Here is an 18,772-nt window from a genome sequence, read left to right on the forward strand (position 1 = left end):
AACTGTCACAAGACCCCATATCTATTTTTTTAAATTAAAGGGGGATGGGTGGGTGCGGTGGTTCACACCTGTAATCCTAGCACTTTGGGTGGATGAGGTGGGTGGATCACTTGAGGTCAGAAGTTCAAGACCAGCCTGGCCAACATGGCAAAGCCCCATTACTACTAAAAATAGAAAAATTAGCTGGGCGTGGTAATGGACGCCTGTAATCCCAGCTACTCAGGAGGCTGAGATGGGAGAATCACCTGAACCTGGGAGGTGCAGGTTGCAGTGAGCCGAGATCGTGCCATTGCACTCCAGCCTGGGTGGCAGGAAAGGCCTACTGCAGGGAAGAAAGACGAATTTAATCCTGGTGTAAAGAAAGGCACGTCTCTAAGGATGGGAAGGAAGGTGTGATTTGGTCTGAAAGAATACTGTAAAAAAGACACACTTGTAGTTAGCATAATTCTTTAAATTGTTCTCTTTTTAGTAGCCCCAGAAAATCTACAGAAATTGGAAAAATTCAGAAATTCTGATTTGCTGAGGAACTGATCTGAACGACCAGCCTCATTTTCATAGTAGTATGGCCATGCAGAGCTCCCTAGTGGTTTATTAAAACCTAAAGCTGGCCGGGCGCAGTGACTCACACCTGTACTCCCAGCATTTTGGGAGGCCAAGGCGAGTGGATCATCTGAGGTCACCAGTTCGAGACCAGCCTGGCCAACATGGAGAAACCCCATCTCTACTAAAAATGCAAAAATTAGCCGGGCATGGTTGTGGTCTGGGTGCCTGTATTCCCAGCTATCCTGGAGGCTGAGGCAGGAGAATTGCCTGAACCTGAGAGGTGGAGGTTGCAACGAGCCAATATGGTGTCACTGCACTCTGGCCTGGGCAAAAGAGTGAGACTCTGTCTCAAAAAAAAAAAAAAAAAAAAAAAAAACAAACCCTAAAGTTAACAACTAAACCACCTGGGAGGTGATACCAGAAAAAAAATTTAACACTTCCTGGGTAACCTATTGAGTTTCTCATTTTAGTTACTAGAAAGCTTTCTTCAAAACTTTTATTAATCTGCTCTATTAATGCCAAAACCATTCAAAAGGAATATGAGGTCATGAAAATTAAATTCCCTGGATTCAGTCAATTTGGAGGGCCATTCAAAGCCTGTATTTTTGGCAGCGCTGTGACATAAATGACAGTAGATTTGGCTCTGTGTTCTAAATAGTGGAACAGCAAGTTGCCATATGTTCTACTCTTTGAAAAAAGAGGAGTTGTTACAGAGCAAGTATGTGTGTCTTTAGGAGGAAAAAGGAAAATAAACTGCCCACCTTCTTCAGAGACTATAACCACTCATGGACTTTAATACTCTAGAACGGCCACTTTTGCTTCCCACCTTTATTTAGAACATTCATCTTCCCCCTCTACCCAGAGATTCCCATTTAAAAAAAAGAAAATTTTTTTTTTTTGAGACAGAGTCTCGCTCTGCCCCCCAGGCTGGAGTGCAGTGGCACGATCTCAGCTCACTGCAAGCTCCGCCTCCTGGGCTCATGCCATTCTTCTGCCTCAGCCTCCCGAGTAGCTGGGACTATAGGCGACTGCCACCATGCCTGGCTATTTTGAAACCATGTGAAACCGTGTTAGCCAGGATGGTCTTGATCTCCTGACCTCATGATCCGCCCGCCTCGGCCTCCCAAAGTGCTGGGATTACAGGCATGAGCCACTGCGCCCGGCCCCATTTAAATATTTTTATAGTAAAATTTGCTAAGGGACTAAGAGTAGACCAGGAAATGTGAAAATCATTACTATGACTACCCAACTATTTAACAAATTTCTTATCCTATCACCTTTCATACCTGTGAAACGATGGTAATAATCGATGTGTCTAGAGAACTTTCAAAACAAAAGGGTAAATCTATGTAATTACTCATCCCCACGTATTTTCTTTTTTTTTTTTTTAAGACGAAGTCTCACTCTGTCGCCCAGGCTGGAGTGCAGTGGCGTGATCTCAGCTCACTGCAACCTCCGCCTCCTGGGTTCAAGCGATTCTCCTGCCTCAGCCTCCCAAATAGCTGGCACTACAGGTGCATACCACCATGCCTGGCTAATTTTTTGTATTTTTAGTAGACATAGGGTTTCATTGTGTTAGCCAGGATGGTCTCGATCTCCTGACCTTGTGATCTGCCCGCCTCGGCCCCAAAGTGCTGGGATTACAGGCGTGAGCCACCGCGCCCGGCCTATTTTCTTTTTTGTTCTTTTTTTTTGAGACGGAGTTTCGCTCTTGTTGCCTCAGCCCCCTGAGCAGCTGGGATTACAGGTCACCACACCCAGCTAATTTTGTATTTTTAGTAGAGACAGGGTTTCTCCATGTTGATCACGGTCGTCTCGAACTCCCAACCTCAAGTGATGCACCCGCCTCGGCTTCCCGAAGTGTTGGGACCGCCCCCAGCCATCCCCATCTATTTTCTAAGCAGACAGATCAATTAACCTGATTGATAATTATACAATATAGATAATCATCCAGGATACCTTGGATACTTTGAGACATGTTCTCACTGTCACCCAGGCTGGAGTACAGTGGTGTGATCACTGCAGTCTTTACCTCCCAGACTGATCCTACCTGCCTCCCAAATAGCTGGGACCACAGGTACATGCCTGTGTACATCCAGGCTAATTTTTGTATTTTTGTAGAGATGGGGTTTCACCATGTTGCCCAGGCTGGTCTCAAACTCCTGGGCTCAAGAGATCCACCGAACTTGGCCTCCCAAAGTGGTAGGATTACAGGCGTGAGCCACCACACCTGGCCAGTACTTTCTGGATAAGGGTACAAAGATATAGTTCAGCAGTGATATGGCTACTGGCAGAGTCTTGGAACGAACAGTTTCTTCATCTGAGGAGCAGGAAAGATTTGTATGTTATTTACCTACCTACTTTCGCTAGGTCCTTCTATTTGCTGTTTGTTCATCACCAGAAGGTGGTACTATATGAATACTTCTCTTTTCCTCTAGTAACTGAGAAAATGATACAGGAGTTTTTATCTCCTCTCGCTCTGTGTGTATGTGTGTATATATATGTGCATGTTCATATAGACCCCCCCACCCCAATACTGTCAGCATATTACAGTTGGTTAGAGTATGCTACATATTAGCTACTTGGAAATACCTTTTGGCACTCTAAATATGCTTAAGTTGCAAAGAATACTCACTATCAAAGTCCATTATCTGAGCTCATAAAGCTTCAATCTGTGTCCACTTTTATTCCCATGACTTAAGTGGAAACCTGAATGTGGTTTAACTTCTTAAAAATACTATGTGCTATACTGATCAAAACTTCCACCTTCCTTTGTCTTTCCTCTTCTTTCTTCGGACCTCACATGATAGAAAATCAAAGTTGGTGATTTATTTTTTATTATGTTAAAGGTGATCTTGGCTTAAGAAAAACCAGATTCGTGACTAAAGGAAACATTTTCTTGGAGCTTTTCATTGTCTGGCTTAAATTTCCTTTAAAAAAAAAAGTAACTTTCCCTAAGTTAAAGTTAGCACTTTCACAAATGCTAGCAGAGTCACTAAATGAAATATTAACATCAAAACAAAAAAAACATGATTAACGAAGAAGTATTTTATTATTTTGCTGCAAAGCTGTTGCTTCACCGTATAAAAATAGCACCAGCAAATGCAGTGTATTGCAAAATCAAGATAGTGGTGTGTCATCTAACACTGTACAAGCAACAAAAACCTCTTCACTCCCAGTTATTTCCAATGGAAAGGTCATTAAGTATTTCATCCCAAATCCAGGCAAGTTACAATATTATATAAGGCTTAAGCATAACAACATTATCTTTGAATTATGTAATTTTTAAAACTAGTTTTTACCATGGATAATTTAATGAATTCTGAACACTAGAGCCTAGTCTAAAATCTATAATCATTACAAAGTTAAAGGACATTTTCCTTCATTAGCAGCGTTAACAGTAGTTTTTTTCTTCCCCATTGGTAATGCTATAAGTTGCTATTCTAAGTCTTCTATCCACCACTAATTTAAGACAATCTGCTGGGTTGTGGTATTTCATACTAGTTTATTTAGGGGTTCCATTTTCACTCCTCAATAGATTTGATGTATTTCTCATATGCTTCTTCACTCATAAGTTCATCTAGTTCTGAAGGGTTACTCAGTGTCATCTTGATCAGCCAACCTGCAACCAAACAACAACCTTATATTCCACATTAACTTTTTAAAAAGTCAGATTCATCCAAAATGTAAAATAAATTTGAGTGCCTCAATCTCGTATTCTTTACAAAAACTATACATATTTGTTCATGGAACTTTAAATTTTAGCCTTAAGAATTAAAATACTTGTATATAACAAATGAAAATAATTATAGCTAGAATAGATTCCACCATAATAAATTAAGAACTCTTAGGTTGTAATAAGTATCAGACAATGACATTTAAATCTTTAGGGGCTGGGCACGGTGGCTCACGCCTGTAATCCCAGTACTTTGGGAAGCCAAGGCAGGCAAATCACTTGAGGCTAGGAGCTCTGGACCAGCCTGGCCAACACATTGAAACCCCATCTGTACCAAAAACAGAAAAATTAGCCGGGCATGGTGGCGGTTCCCTGCAATCCCAGCTACTGGGAAGCTGAGGCAGGAGAAGTGCTTGAACCTGGGAAGGGGAGGTTTCAGTGCGCCGAGATCATGCCACTGCACTCCAGCCTAGGCGACAGAGGGAGACTGTCTCAAAAAAATAAGTCCTTAAATATATGATCCAAATATAAAAGGCCAGGCATATCTTTAACAAATCGAACACTAACTACTGAGGTTAATGGGATTAGAAAGCAGTAGTAATTAGAAGGACTAGGTGACAGGCAAAAAAGAACTACAATCTAATCCTAACTTTGCCATTTATCAGCCATGTGACCCTGACAGATAAATCCTTTGGAGCCTCTATTCATCTACAAAATAGAGAAAATTGCTGTTAGCTTACCTCATTAGATTGTAAGGATGAAAATGTGAGAAAACCAAAAATTAATGTAGAATATATCATTATTTTGTTATCTCCCGTGTCCGTGTCACACAATATGAGTGGCTGCTTTATGTCTGAAAAAATACTTTGCAGGTGTTTACACCAAACCAAAGAATCTACAACTGATATCAAGAACCCTGCAAAATAAGGTAATGCTTTTATCACCAGAGATTTTTTTTTTTTTTTTTTTGAGACGGTCTCGCTCTGTCATTCAGGCTGGAGTGGAGTGGTGCGATCTTGGCTCACTACAGACTGCAGCCTTGACCTCCCAGGCTCAAGCAATTCTCCCACTTCAGCCTCCCTAGCAACTGAGACTACAGGCACATTCCACCACAACCAGCTAATTTTTGTCTTTCTATAGAGACAGAGTCTCACCATGGTGCCCAGCTGGTGTCCAACTCCTGGACTAAAGCAATCCACCCACCTTGGCCTCCCAAAGTGCTGGGAGCACGGGTGTGAGCCACTGCGCCTAGCCAGAAATCTTAAACATAACTTTATGTATTCAAGTAACCTCTGTTTTCCTTTTAAAGCAGAACATCTCCATTTAGTACCAAGCAGTAGAAAAAGATGAAGTCACAATCAGCTAAGCTTGCTTTAAATTCTAGATAAAATACTAACTGTGAGAAATTTCTAGCAAAAGCTTACCATCTTCATAACAAGATTTGTTTACAAGTCCTGGATTTTCTGCAAGAGCTTCATTAATTTCAGTTACTTCTCCTGATAAAGGAGAATAGAGTTCACTAGCAGCTTTCACACTTTCCAAAGCACCAAACTCATCTAAATGGGGAAAAAAAATAAAGAAAACATGAAATATTAAAAGTCAGTGACCAGAAAACATAAAATATGGAAAAGTAGATTCCTGTCATATAGCTATGATTTTAAAATTCCAAATTTCTTTTTTTTTTCTTTTTTGAGACGGAGTCTCACTCTGTCGCCAGGCTACAGTGCAATGGCGCAATCTTGGCTCACTGCCACCTCCGCCTCCCAGGTTCAAGCGATTCTCCTGCCTCAGCCTCTCAAGTAGCTGGGATTACAGGCCCACACCACCACGCCCAGCTAATTTTTATATTTTTAGTAGACAGGGTTTCACTGTGTTGGCCAGGCTGGTCTTGAACTCCTGACCTTGTGATCTACCCGCCTCAGCCTCCCAAAGTGCTGGGATTACAACCGTGAGCCAATACGCCTGGCCTAAATTTCTTTAATTAAAAATAAAACCATACGTTTTGTCAGGCTGTAATAACCCACGAGAAGGGTATGTATTGTCTCAACAAAGTGGACCTATCTGTGTGTCCCGGACACAGTGAATAACAAATGGTGATGTGCCTGAATGCCAGATGTGTGTAGGTTCAGTAAAACTCAATGTTCTTGCAACTTAGCTGTGGCTCAGAAAAAAACAAAATGAAAACTTTAGAATGTTCCAGTGACAGTGAAGTACCTTGTATCAGACCACCTTCCTGCAGATAACAATTATAAGCTCTGGACCGGGCGTGGTGCAGATAACAATTATAAGCTCTGGGCCAGGCATGGTGGCTCATGCCTGAAATTCCAGCACTTTGGGAGCCCTAGGCAGGCAGATCACCTTAGGTCAGTAGTTTGAAACCAGCCTAGCCAACATGGTCTCTACTAAAATACAAAAAAATCAGCTGGACATAGTGGTGGACGCCTGTAATCCCAGCTACTTGGGAGACTGAGGCAGGAGAGTCGCCTGAACCCAGAAGGCGGAGGTTGCAGTGAGCAGAGACCACGCCATTGCACTCCAGACCGAGTGACAGCATGAGACTCCATCTCAAAAACAAAAAAACACTATTATAAATGTTAAAAGTCAGTGACTTGAAAACATAAAATATAAACATATATGAAAACATAAAATATGATTACAGTTAGTAATCCCAGCACTTTGGGAAGCCAAGGCAGGTAGATCACTTGAGGTCAGGAGTTCAAGACCAGCCTGGCCAACACGGTGAAACCCCGTCTCTATCAAAAACTCAAAAAAAAAAAAAAAAAAAAAAAAGTAGCCTGGTGTGGTGGTGTGTGCCTGTAGTCCGGCTACTAGGGAGGCTGAAAAAGGAGAATTGCTTGAACCTGGGAGGCGGAGGTTGCAGTGAGCCTGTATTGCACCACTGCATTCCAGCCTGGGCAACAGAGCAAGTCTCCATCTCAAAAAAAGAAGAAGGAAAAAAGAACAGTTTTAAAAAAGGCTGAAAAGTTAACAGTCTTAGGGACCTATAGGACAGTATCAAGTGATCTGACGAACACGTCTCAAATCAAAGACAAAAGGAATGAAGTGAAAAGAGAAAGAAATCTTGACTAAAAAAAGAAGTCCTCAAATTTAATGGAAAAAAAAATTCAATCTACAGATTCAAGAAGCTCGGTAAACCCCAAAAGCGGCCAAAGGTAACACACACTGTGTGATTCCTTTCAAATAAAGTTAAAGAATAGGGAAAATTAACCTATGGTGTAGAAACAAGAGAAGATGTCATCTATTTGTTGGGAAGGTTTATTCAAGTGTATACATTTGTTAAAACTCACTGAATTGTACATTTCTGGTCCATGCATTTCACTGTATGTAGATTTTACATCAAGTTAAAAAACTACCTTTAGCAGAATGTCTTAAAAGGGTACTCATTAGTTTAAGGACATTATCTAACATATTGATATTAATAGACTTTTTTTCTTTTTCTTTTTTTTGAAGCAGTCTTGCTCTGTCGCCCAGGCTGGAGTGCAGTGATGGGATCTCGGCTCACTGCAACCTCCGCCTCCCAGGTTCCAGCAATTCTCCTGTCTCAGCCTCCTAAGTAGCAATTACTTTTGCACCAGCCTACTACTTGGGTCAAAAGCACTCTAATTGGCTGGGCATGGTGGCTCACACTTGTAATCTCAGCACTTTGGGAGGCCGAGGCAGGTGATCACTCGAGGTCAGGAGTTCGAGACCAGCCTGGCCAACGTGGGGAACCCCCGTCTCTACTAAAAATACAAAAATTAGCTGGGAGTGGTGGCACATGCCTGAGACACAAGAATCGCTTGTACCCGGGAGGCGGCGGTTGCAGTGGGCCGAGATGGTGCCACTGCACTCCAGCCTGGGTAACAAAGCGAGACTGTCTCAAACAAACAAACAAACAAAAACACTCTAATTAATCCAGGGTACAAACAATTTACTATTCAATGTAAAGATGAGGTAAAGAAAATTCATGGCATGGATCATTCCAAGATCCTAACAACACTCACCTTGTTTGTTCAATTTTGTCCCAACTTCAGGTAGACTACAGTAAACGACATCTCCCAATGCTTCCTAAATAAAACAAGACAAAACCAAAAATCTCTGAGAAATTAAAATTAAACCCTCCAGTAAACAGAACAAGCAAAACACTGAATCCCCTATAATTAAGATTTAGTACATATTTTATACTTGAGGGGCTACATTCTTGGGTTTTCCTTAAAATCCTTTAAACATGTAAAAACTACTTGGTCAGGCATGGTAGTTCATGCCTGTAATCCCAGTACTTTGAGAGGCCCAAGGTGGGCATATCACTTGAGGTCAGAAGTATGAGACCAGCCCGGTTGACATGGTGAAACCCAGTCTCTAATAAAAATACAAAAATTAGCTGGGCGTGGTGGTGGGCACATGTAATCCCAGCTACTCAGGAGGCTGAGGTAGGAGAATCACTTAAACCTGGGAGACAGAGGTTGCAGTGAGTTGAGATTGCGCCTCTGTACTCCAGCCTTGGCGACAGAACAAGACTCCATGTCAAGAATAAAAATAAATGGCTGGGTGCGGTGGCTCGTGCCTGTAATCCCAGCTCTCAGGGAGGCAAAGGTGGGAGGATAGCTTGAGCCCAGGAGTTCGAGACCTGCCTGGGCAATATAGCAAGACTGTTCTCCAAAAATAAGTAAAATAAAATGATTTTAAAAACTATTCTCAACTCAGGAGCTGCAAGAGACCAGCCACCAGCCTGATTTGGCTCACAGGCTTTAGCAACGTGACAAAAGCCACATGCCCCAGACAACACTGCTAGCTCTTTGTTTTGTTTGGTTTTGAGACAGAGTTTCTCTCTTTTTGCCCAGGCTGGAGTGCAGTGGCCTGATCTCAGCTCACTGCAACCTCTGTCTCCCAGGTTCAAGTGATTCTCCTGCCTCAGTCTCCCAAGTAGCTGGGATTACAGGTGCCCCCCACCATGCCCAACTAATTTTTTAAAATTTTTTGCTAGAGACGCAGTTTCACCATGTTGGCCAGGCAGGTCTTGAACTTCTGACTCAGATGATCCACTTGCCTCGGCCTTCCAAATGCTAGGATTACGGGTGTGAGCCACTGCACCCGGCAAACACTACTAGCTCTTCTGAGCATGAACATATTTGGTGTTCTTCCACCTCTGCAGTTTTATGTACACCATTGCCCCCGATGCATTTGCTGAAATCCTGCTCACTGATTCTACAAATCACAGTCCTCACGCCTTGTACTCCCTGAAGTCCTTGACTCCAGAAAGAAGTGGTCTCTCCATCAGGTAAGTAAATTACAACCCCACCGTTCCGATGTCATCATGTAATGTGTGCAAGTCATTCCCATGGAGGTAATGCCCCTCACAAATAAACTCTAGGAGGTAAGGACGACATCTTACACAACATCTCAAAAAATACCCAATACGGAGCCTCATAGTAGGTATACAGAGATGCCAAGGAAGATAGAATTGTCAGTGATTCTCAACACAGAAGAATCTTACATGTCTGAGGAATTTTGTACAGTCACATGCCGCCTAATGGCGTTTTGGTCAACAACAGACCACATACACGACAGTGGTCCCATGAAATTATAATATAGTTAGTATCACTTATCCAAAATGCTTGGGACCAGAAGTGTTTTGGATTTCAGATTTTGGAATCCTTGCATTATACTTAACAGATGAGCACTCCTCATCCAAGATTCTGGATTCCAAAATGCTCCAATGAGCATTTTCTTTGAGAGTCATGTTGGTGCTCAAAAAGTTTCAGATTTTTGGATTATTTCAGGGATTAAAGATGCTCAACCTGTACCATATTTTTACTGCATCTTTTCTATGTTTTGATAGACAATTGTGTTACGATTGACTACAGTATTCAGTACGGTAACATGCTATACAGGTTTGTAGCCCAGGAGCAAAGGCTGTACCATACAGCCAAGGTGTGTAATAGGCTGTACCATCTAGGTGTGTGTAAGGGCACCCAGGAGGCTCACACAAGGACGAAATCCCCTAGGAGGCATTTCTCAGAACACAGCTCCATCATTAAGTGACACATGACTATATTCCCATCAGTTAACATCCCCCTTCCCCGCCTCACCCAATACATACATCCAGTTGAAAATCACTGACCACGCTAGTATTTGGCTTCTCATTTTCTCTTAAACATTATCGCCATATGGAATTGAGGGGAATTTACAGAGAAAAGATGGGCTAAATAAAAGCCTTCCCTTTGTGTAATCTGTGCCTATTGAGGTTTTCTTTCTTCCCATCCCGCTGGTCATGTGTGTATCACTGGACCCACAAAATGCTGGTAACACCCTGCTCTTCTTTTTCTTCTTTCCTTAAATGCCCAGTACAAAACACACACATTTCCTTCTTGAATAAGATGTTTCCTACTTTTAGTGTTAAGCTTGCAACATCTCTTAAAATACCACATAATGCCCTAACTACGTTTTACTTAATTCAACTCTGGTTGGTTTTCTTTTTTTTTTTTTGAGATGGAGTCTCACTCTGTCACCCGGGCTAGAGTGCAGTAGTGTGATCTCGGCACACTGCAACTTCTGCCTCCCAGGTTCAAGTGATTCTCCTGTCTCAGCCTCCTGAGTGGCTGGGATTACAGGTGTGCACCACCAGGACCAGCTAATTTTTGTAATTTGCAGTGACATGATCATGGTTCACTGCAGCCTCAACCTCCTGGGCTCCAGCAATCCTCTTGCCTTAGCCTCCTGAGTAGCTGGGACCACAGGCATGAGCCACCATGCCAGGCTAATTTTTTTTTAACTTTTGGTAGAGATGGGGTCTTACTATGTTGACTAGGCTGGTCTTGCACTCCTGGCCTCAAGCAATCCTCATGCCTAAGCCTCCCAAAGTGTTAGGATTACAGGCCTGAGCCACCTCACGCAGCCTAAACACTTTTTTAAACACAGAGATAAAGCACATTATGCAAGAGCATACTGTCACAAATATTTCAATATAATCCAATACCTGTGCAAAATTGCTGATTCCCACTGTTCCAATACCATTTTCTGTTGTTATCCATTCATGTTTCTCTGTGAATTTACGCACTAAAACAGAAGACCAATATTTCAGAAAAGCAGCAGCATTACTTCTTAAGAAGCACTTTTCATTATCATTCCTTTCAAAAGACTTTCCCAGAATTTGTGTCTGACCTGTTGACACTACCTTTAAATAGTACATGGCCCAGGAAAGAACGAAGATCGTGTATAGATCTGACGCATTGAAACAGCAGTACCATTTAAGCAAAGATGGCTTGATCTGAACGCCGTGTGCATCTTTTGGAGACTGGATTATTTGCTTTAACATTACTTAGCCTAAATCACAAAAGAAAATTTTGGAGCATATTTCAAATGTATACTTAACTATTACTGGTCTGTCTTTCAGAAAAAAAAAAAAATTCTGTCCCTCTGAAGACAGATTTGGGGTGATGAGGTTTAGGGAGACAGCATAAAGATGGCTCATATAAGAATCTATTTAACCTAAGAAATAATAACAATAATAAGGTGCCTCTTTAGGCAGAGTTGACCTAAGAGGCCTTCACTGCAGCTTGGGTTATAAAGTAAAATTTTATAGGAATGAAACTGACCTCCTGAAACAACTATAATATGACTAAGTTCTTAAAATTCTACTTTAATCAAATTCAAGCCTGACCTTGAAGACAGTACTACCATCACTTAAAGAAGAAAACTAACATCAGAACTCAACAGTCTCCTCAGAGCTAAGCCATGAGTTGGTGGAAAGTGAAGCTCTGCTCATCATTCACTGGACAGGTTCAGCCCTTCACTTACTGAGCACTTCTCTAAAGATATGGTCAAACGATTCAGGGAATCCTGAAAGAAAGGCCGCCCAGGCCGGGCTTGGTGGCTCACACCTGTAATCCCAGCACTTTGGGAGGCTGAGGCAGGCAAATCACAAGGTCAGCAGTTCGAGACCAGCCTGGCCAACATGGTGAAACCCCGTCTCTACTAAAAATACAAAAAAATTAGCTGGGTGTGGTGGTGGGCACCTGTAATCCCAGCTACTGAGGCAGACTGAGTAGCTGTAATCCCAGCACTTGGGAGACTGAGGCAGGAGAATCGCTTGAACCTGGGAGGCGGAGGTTGCGGTGAGCCAAGATTGCGCCACTGCACTCCACCCCGGGTGACAGTGCGAGACTCCGTCTCAAAAATAAAATTTAAAAAAAAAAAAAAAAAAAAAAAAGCTGCCTAATGTTCAAGAGATGTAAAAAGAGTTATTTAGGATATAAAGTTCAAAGTACTTACCTTAGAGGATATTTTTTAAAAAGCATATGCTATATTAAATATATTTCATATTCTGACACCAAGTATTTTTCCAAAAACAACGTGACATAAGTTCATAGGAAAATGGTTAACTCAAATACTGTTTTAAAAAGGCCTCACTGGCTCATTTTACCCCTTACCCAAAAGATAGTTGTACTCAAAACAGCATTCAGTTGCTTTGGTTACAGCTTTGATATGCAGCACAACATAAGTAGAGTGTATAATTATTTTTATTTTTTATTTTTGTAGAGATGGGGGGTGGTCTATGTTGTCCAGACCGGTCTCAAATACTGGGCTGAGCAACCTCTCAAAGTGTGTGAGCCACCGTACCTGGCCAAGTATGTAATTTAATATTGCTTTCTTTTCCCCCTAATTATGAAACTTTATTTAAAGTTCATACCCTTCAGTGGAAGAAGTCAAAAAAGGTGTCACTAAGAAATTTACTTTGTTGCATTCCACTTCAAAGAACTGAATGTTTCAGGTCAATCTGATGTTCAGGTAAGAAAGTTTAAGACGTGTACACTGTGTTCTGACTGAAAGACTCTCCCTACCACCTTTACTAACTACTTCAGGTCTAGATTTGGAAGCCCGTTCCTGCCCAAAGGCTTGTCTAACCAAGCCTGGGTTCCTGGGCCAGTCAGCATGCTCTCACGGTACCTTACACCACTATTCCCCACCACACTCACAGTGCTGAACATGCTAGAGAGTTCATCTGTCAGTCTCCCCAGGCAGTAGACTGTGTACCGAGCAAGAAACAGCAGGGTTTATCCTATTTTCATTTGTTTTCCCAATTCTAAATACAGTGCAAGCACTCAAAAGCTGAGGGAATGAAATAATTTGTTTTCCCTTAAATTATCATGTTGCAGGCCAGGCACAGTGACTCATGCGTGTAATCCCAGCACTTTGGGAGGCCGAGGCGGGCAGATCACCTGAGGTCGGGAGTTTGAGCCCAGCCTGGCCAGCATGATGAAACCCCATCTCTACTAAAAAAATACAAAAATTAGCCAGCTGTGGTGGCACATGCCTGTAATCCCAGCTACTTGGGAGGCTGAGGCACGAGAATTGCTTGAACCCAGGAGGCAGAGGTTGCAGCCAAGATCACGCCATTGCACTCCAGCCTGAGCAACAGAGCAAGACTCGGTCTCAAAAAAAAAAAAAAAAAAAAAAAATCGCTGGGCATGGTGGCTCACGCCTGTAATGCCAACACTTTGGGAGAAAAATAATTTTTTTTCCCCTTAAATTATCATGTTGCAGGTCAGGCACAGTGGCTCATGCCTGTAATCCCAGCACTTTGGGAGGCCGAGGCGGGCAGATCACCTGAGGTCAGGAGTTCGAGACCAGCCTGGCCAGCATGGTGAAACCACGTCTCTACTAAAAATACAAAAATCAGCTGGGTGTAGTGGTTCATGCCTATAATCCCAGCTACTTGGGAGGCTGAGGCAGGAGAATCACTTGAACCTGGGAGGCGGAGGTTGCAGTGAGCTGAGATTGCACCACTGCACTCCAGCCCGGACGATGAGCAAAACTTCGTCTCAAAAAAAAAAAAAAAAAAAAATCATGCTGCAGAATAAAATGATCTTTTAAAGTTTATTAAGAGGATTCTGAGCAAAATAGATGGTATACAGTTGTCTATAACACTTAATTCTCTCTGTTACAAGTCTAGAACTCGCCAGTTATATGCCAATCATGAGCAGTCTGAAGCTAATACACCTTTTCAAAGTAAGTGCCAGACCACTATAAATATTACCTGAGACTACCATCTTTGACCTTGCCATCTTGCCCACCTGTGAAGATAATTTTAGGATTAAGGCTGCTGTGACACTCATTTTAGCAACCGAGCAACCCCAAGTTTAGAGGGAGACAGCAACATTACTAAGCTCAATACCCCTCAGTCCTGGCCAGGCGCAGTGGCTCTCGCCTGTAATTCCAGCACTTTGGGAGGCCGAGGCAGGCAGATCACCTGAGATCAGGTGTTCAAGAGCAACCTGGCCAACATGGTGAAACCCCGTTTCTACTAAAAATACAAAAATTGGCCAAGTATGGTGGCGGGCACCTGTAATCCCAGCTACTCGGGAGGCTGAGGCAGGAGAATCACTTGAACCTGGGAGGCAGAAGTTGCAGTGATTCAAAGTCCTAAGTCTTTATTTTAATAAGCATGCTGTTTAGGCTAAAGATAATGATTAGTACAATTCTCCTTTAACCCTTGGCCCGACAGAAAGAAGTGGATAGATTAGGTAAATAATTACTTTCTTTTTTTGAGACAGAGTCTCACTCTGTCGCCCAGGCTGGAGTGCAGTGGCGCGATCTCGGCTCACTGCAACCTCCGCCTCCCGGGTTCAAGTGATTCGGCCTCAAGTAGCTAGGATTACAAGCACATGCCACCACGTCCGGCTAATTTTTTGTATTTTTAGTAGAGATGGGGTTTCACCCTGTTAGCCAGGATGGTCTCGATCTCCTGACCTCGTGATCCGCCCGCCGCGGTCTCCCAAAGTGCTGGGATTACAGGCGTGAGGCATCGCGCCCGGCCTGGTGCTTTAATTTTAATAAGCGCTTCTGGTTTAATTTTACTTCGGAGTTCTCAGTAACGGTCCATTTAGTAAACTAAAGGCCTCCCCATTTGGGGTCTCAACGATGCACGCAGATGGGAGATAAACTAAGGCCACTGAGACGCTTAAGCGACACGTGCCTGGCTTCTGCAGCAAGCGGCCGACCTGCCCGCGGGACCGGCCGGGCCACCCCAGCTTCGGCGTCCCGCAGGCCTCCCCTCCCGGGGGCAGGCAACCCCTAGGGCAAAGGCTGCTCGCGGGACCTCCCGCTACTTAAGAGGGAGAAGCGGCCGCAGAGCCGGGGATCCCAACAGAAGAAAAGGGCAGGGTCCATGCTCGCTCCGCACCGGTGGCTCAGGAGCGGGGCCCAGGCGTCCTCCGAGTCCAGCTGGGCCCGGGACAAGCAGCCCAGGCGGGGAGGGAGCAGCCGCCCACTTGTCCGCCGCGCTTACCCGAGAGCAGAGCGGGTCGCGTGCGCAGTGTCCGGACGGCGCCCGCCCCCAACTGCCAAGGCCTCAGCGGGCAGGGCGCGGCGGGTGACCGGACCGCGCGCAGGGTGCAGAGCAGGTCCCGCACGCTCCGCACCACTCGCAGCGCCATGTTCGCAGGGACGGGGGTCGCAGCGCTACGCCTCGGCCACCCGCGCCGGGAGGCGGGGCGGGGAGGGGCAGTTCGCGGCCGGAGCAAGCCGGCTGGACAGAGGCGCGGAGGCGGTGCCGTGGGGGCGGGACAGAGCCTGATTGGGCAGAGCGCGGAGGGCGGAGACTCCCAGGCGAGGGGGCGAGGCAAGGTCTGATTGGCCAGCACGCGGAGGCCGGAGACTCCAGGGCCTGGCGCGACCTCGGATACGGCGACGCGCAAGAGGGGCGTAAGAGGGGCGTGGATATGGGGGAATAACCTGAGGCCCGGAAGAGGCAGCACTGAGGGGCGGGGACTAGCGCGGCGGGCCCGGGTATGATTGGGCTCCCCGGAGGAGGGGGCGGGGCCTAGCCCCAGGCGTGGTTTCCTTTCCACATGTGGATCTGTTTCACTGTCTCAGGCATAATTTTGCAAAGGTAGTTTCACCACCACACGAAGGAATTCAAGAACAAGTCGGAAAATCGTGAAAGTACAGAGATTTACTGGAAAGTACACACTCAAGAACGGGCGGACTCAAGAGAGGGCCACACAACGGGGCTTGGGGTTTCCATCTTTATGGGTTTAAGAAATGGATATGCACGAAGGTTTCTGGAATAAGGTGGAGACTTCTCAGAACTGTGGTACCACCTTTTTTTACACCAAATATGGGTGTCCCCGGAATTGTCATGGTGCCAGTGGGTGTGTGACTTAGTATGTTAATGAGTACCAGGTGAAGCCTAGGTCAAAGCCAGCGCCACGTTGGGTCCAGTTGGTTTTAGCCAGCTTAGCCCACACCCTGGTTTTTCAGGGTCTTATCAGCCCATAGCTTGTGTAGCTATTTCAACAGTTTCCTTTTGTTAGGTAGAACTGCAGCCTGGAAGTTTCTATTCTCCTGCAACCACTCTGTATCGTTCCTGTCTCAAAGAGTCCTAGGGACCCCAAACAGGACCGGCAGAATCCAGAAGCTTACTTAAAGAGGAATACAGACTTGTCCAAGGGTCAGAAGTGGCTTCTTGGTGGAGACTGGACCCAAGCCAGTCACTAATGCAAAAATATTCAAAACGCAGAGAGCTGAGACCCAGTGTGCACAACTCCTTGTTTCATCAGCCAGCCGTGTGACCAAAGCCTTCCGAGAAAAACCGAAGTCATCATCCCAATCCAAGAAGTCAGAAAAAAATTAGGTTCTGGGAAAGACCTCACCTTTAACACAGATTTTATAGAGTGGCCATGAGTCAGCAAATACTGTTGTGAAAAACACCTTAAGCTCCACACACACCTTTAAGTACTGTTACCAGAAAGGGCTCCCAACCCAGACCCCAAGAGAGGGCTCTGGGACCTCATGCAAGAAAGAATTTGGGGCGAGTCTATAAAGCGAAAGCACGTTTATTAGAGAAGTAAAGAAAAAAAAGAATGGCTTCTCCATAGACAGAGCAGCAGTATGGCTGCTCAACTGAGTATACTTAATAGTTATTTCTTGATTTTATGCTAAACAAGGGGTGGATTATTCAAGAATTCTCCAGAAAAGGGGCAGGGATTTCCTAGAACTAAGGCTTCTTCCACTTTTTAGACTATACGGTAACTTCTGGACGTTGCCATGGCATTTGTAAACTGTATGCTGGTGGGAGTGTTGTTTTAACATGCTAATGTATTATAATTAGCATATACTGAGCAGTGAAGCCTACCAGAGGTCGCCATCTTGGTTTTGGTGAGTTTTGGCCAACTTCTTTACGGCATCCTATTTTATCAGCAGGGCCTTTATGACCTGTATCTTGTGCCAACCCTAGCTCATCCTGTGACTAAGCGAGGCAGGTGAATCACTTGTGATCAGGAGTTTGAGACCAACCTGGCCAACAAGAAGAGACCCCGTCTCTACTACAAATCCAAAATTTAGCCAGGCGTGGTGGCAGGTGCCTGTAATCCCAGCTACTCAGGAGGCTGAGGCACGAGAATCACTTGAGCCTGGGAGGCAGAGGTTGCAGTGAGCTGAGATCACACCACTGCACTCCAGATTGGGTGACAGAGCGAGACTCTTCTTCAGAAAAAAAAGAAAAAGAAAAAGAATGCCTAACCTCCTGGGAATGCAGCCCACCAGGTCTCAGCCTCATTTTGCCCAGCCCATATTCAAGATGGAGTTGTTCTTGTTCAAACACCTCAAACAGTACCACAGGGTACACACCGTGGAGTGTGTGTGTGTGTGTGTGTTTGGGGAGCCATATGTTGTTGCACTGAGCTTCTGCCCTGCTATGAACTTAGGGTTGCCACCACATCTATGCAGTGGCTTGCAAGGGCCGTCATGCCTACTTTTCTTTGAGCAAATCATTCCCGTCTATTGAGGCTTTGCTATGTGCTTGGCACTATGCAAACATCTTTTTAATCCTCTCCAAACCTCTTTCTGGCAGATGTTATGCTTATTTCATAGATGAGACTCAGAGGTTAAGGCACTTCCCAGCGGTGGGATCACGGAGGCGTTTTGTGGCTTAAGTAGCTCCTAGGTAGCAGTAGTAGACCTTGGCCTCTACGCTGATTAGAAAGCAATTGTTCTCTTTTTTGTTTTTTTGAGACGAAGTCTAGCTCTGTGCAGTGGCGTGATCTTGGCTCACTGCAACCTCTGCCTCCCAGGTTCAAGCGATTCTCCTGCCTCAGCCTCCTGAGTGGCTGGGACTACAGGCACGCGCCACCATGCCCGACTAATTTTTGTATTTTTAGTAGAGACAGGGTTTTACTATGTTGGCCAGGCTGTTCTCAAACTCCTGACCTCATGAACCGCCTGCCTCAGCCTCCCAAAGTGCTGGGATTACAGGCGTGACCCACTGCGCCTGGCCTTTTTTTTTATTTTTTGAGATGAGGTCTCGTTCTGTTGCCCAGGCTGGAGGGCAGTGACAATATCACGGCTCACTGCAGCCTCTACCTCTCAGGCTCAGATGATCCTCCCACATTAGCCTCCTGAGTAGCTGGGACTACAGGAGTGCAGCACCATGCTCAGCTAATTTTTTTAAAAAAAACTTTGTAGAGACAGGGTCTTGCTGTGTTGCCCAGTGTGGTCTTGAACTCCTGTATTCAAGCGATCTGCCCCCTTGGCCTCCCAAAGTGCTGGGATTAC

The 18,772-nt window shown here is 44.7% G+C and overlaps 1 protein-coding gene across 2 annotated transcripts; it reads right to left on the minus strand.

Annotated features, from left to right (window-relative positions):
- Positions 1–3,578: 3,578 nt before the first annotated feature.
- On the minus strand, positions 3,579–15,778 carry GCSH (glycine cleavage system protein H). Of its 2 annotated transcripts, XM_050773223.1 has the most exons (6): positions 15,507–15,778; positions 11,196–11,275; positions 8,224–8,287; positions 5,644–5,775; positions 4,960–5,135; positions 3,579–4,165 (listed from the first exon to the last, which is right to left on the minus strand). In XM_050773223.1, exons 1-6 carry the CDS (start codon positions 15,652–15,654, stop codon positions 4,157–4,159), a joined length of 609 nt encoding a protein of 202 aa, XP_050629180.1. In that variant the 5' UTR covers positions 15,655–15,778; the 3' UTR covers positions 3,579–4,156. The 2 variants fall into 2 exon arrangements, with proteins under 2 accessions (XP_050629180.1, XP_050629181.1); XM_050773224.1 differs by lacking the exon at positions 4,960–5,135 and having other exon boundaries at positions 15,507–15,772.
- Between the last annotated feature and the right edge of the window lie 2,994 nt (positions 15,779–18,772).

Source organism: Macaca thibetana, chromosome 20 (assembly GCF_024542745.1).
Source record: "Macaca thibetana thibetana isolate TM-01 chromosome 20, ASM2454274v1, whole genome shotgun sequence".
NCBI classification, from domain to species: Eukaryota; Metazoa; Chordata; class Mammalia; order Primates; family Cercopithecidae; genus Macaca; species Macaca thibetana.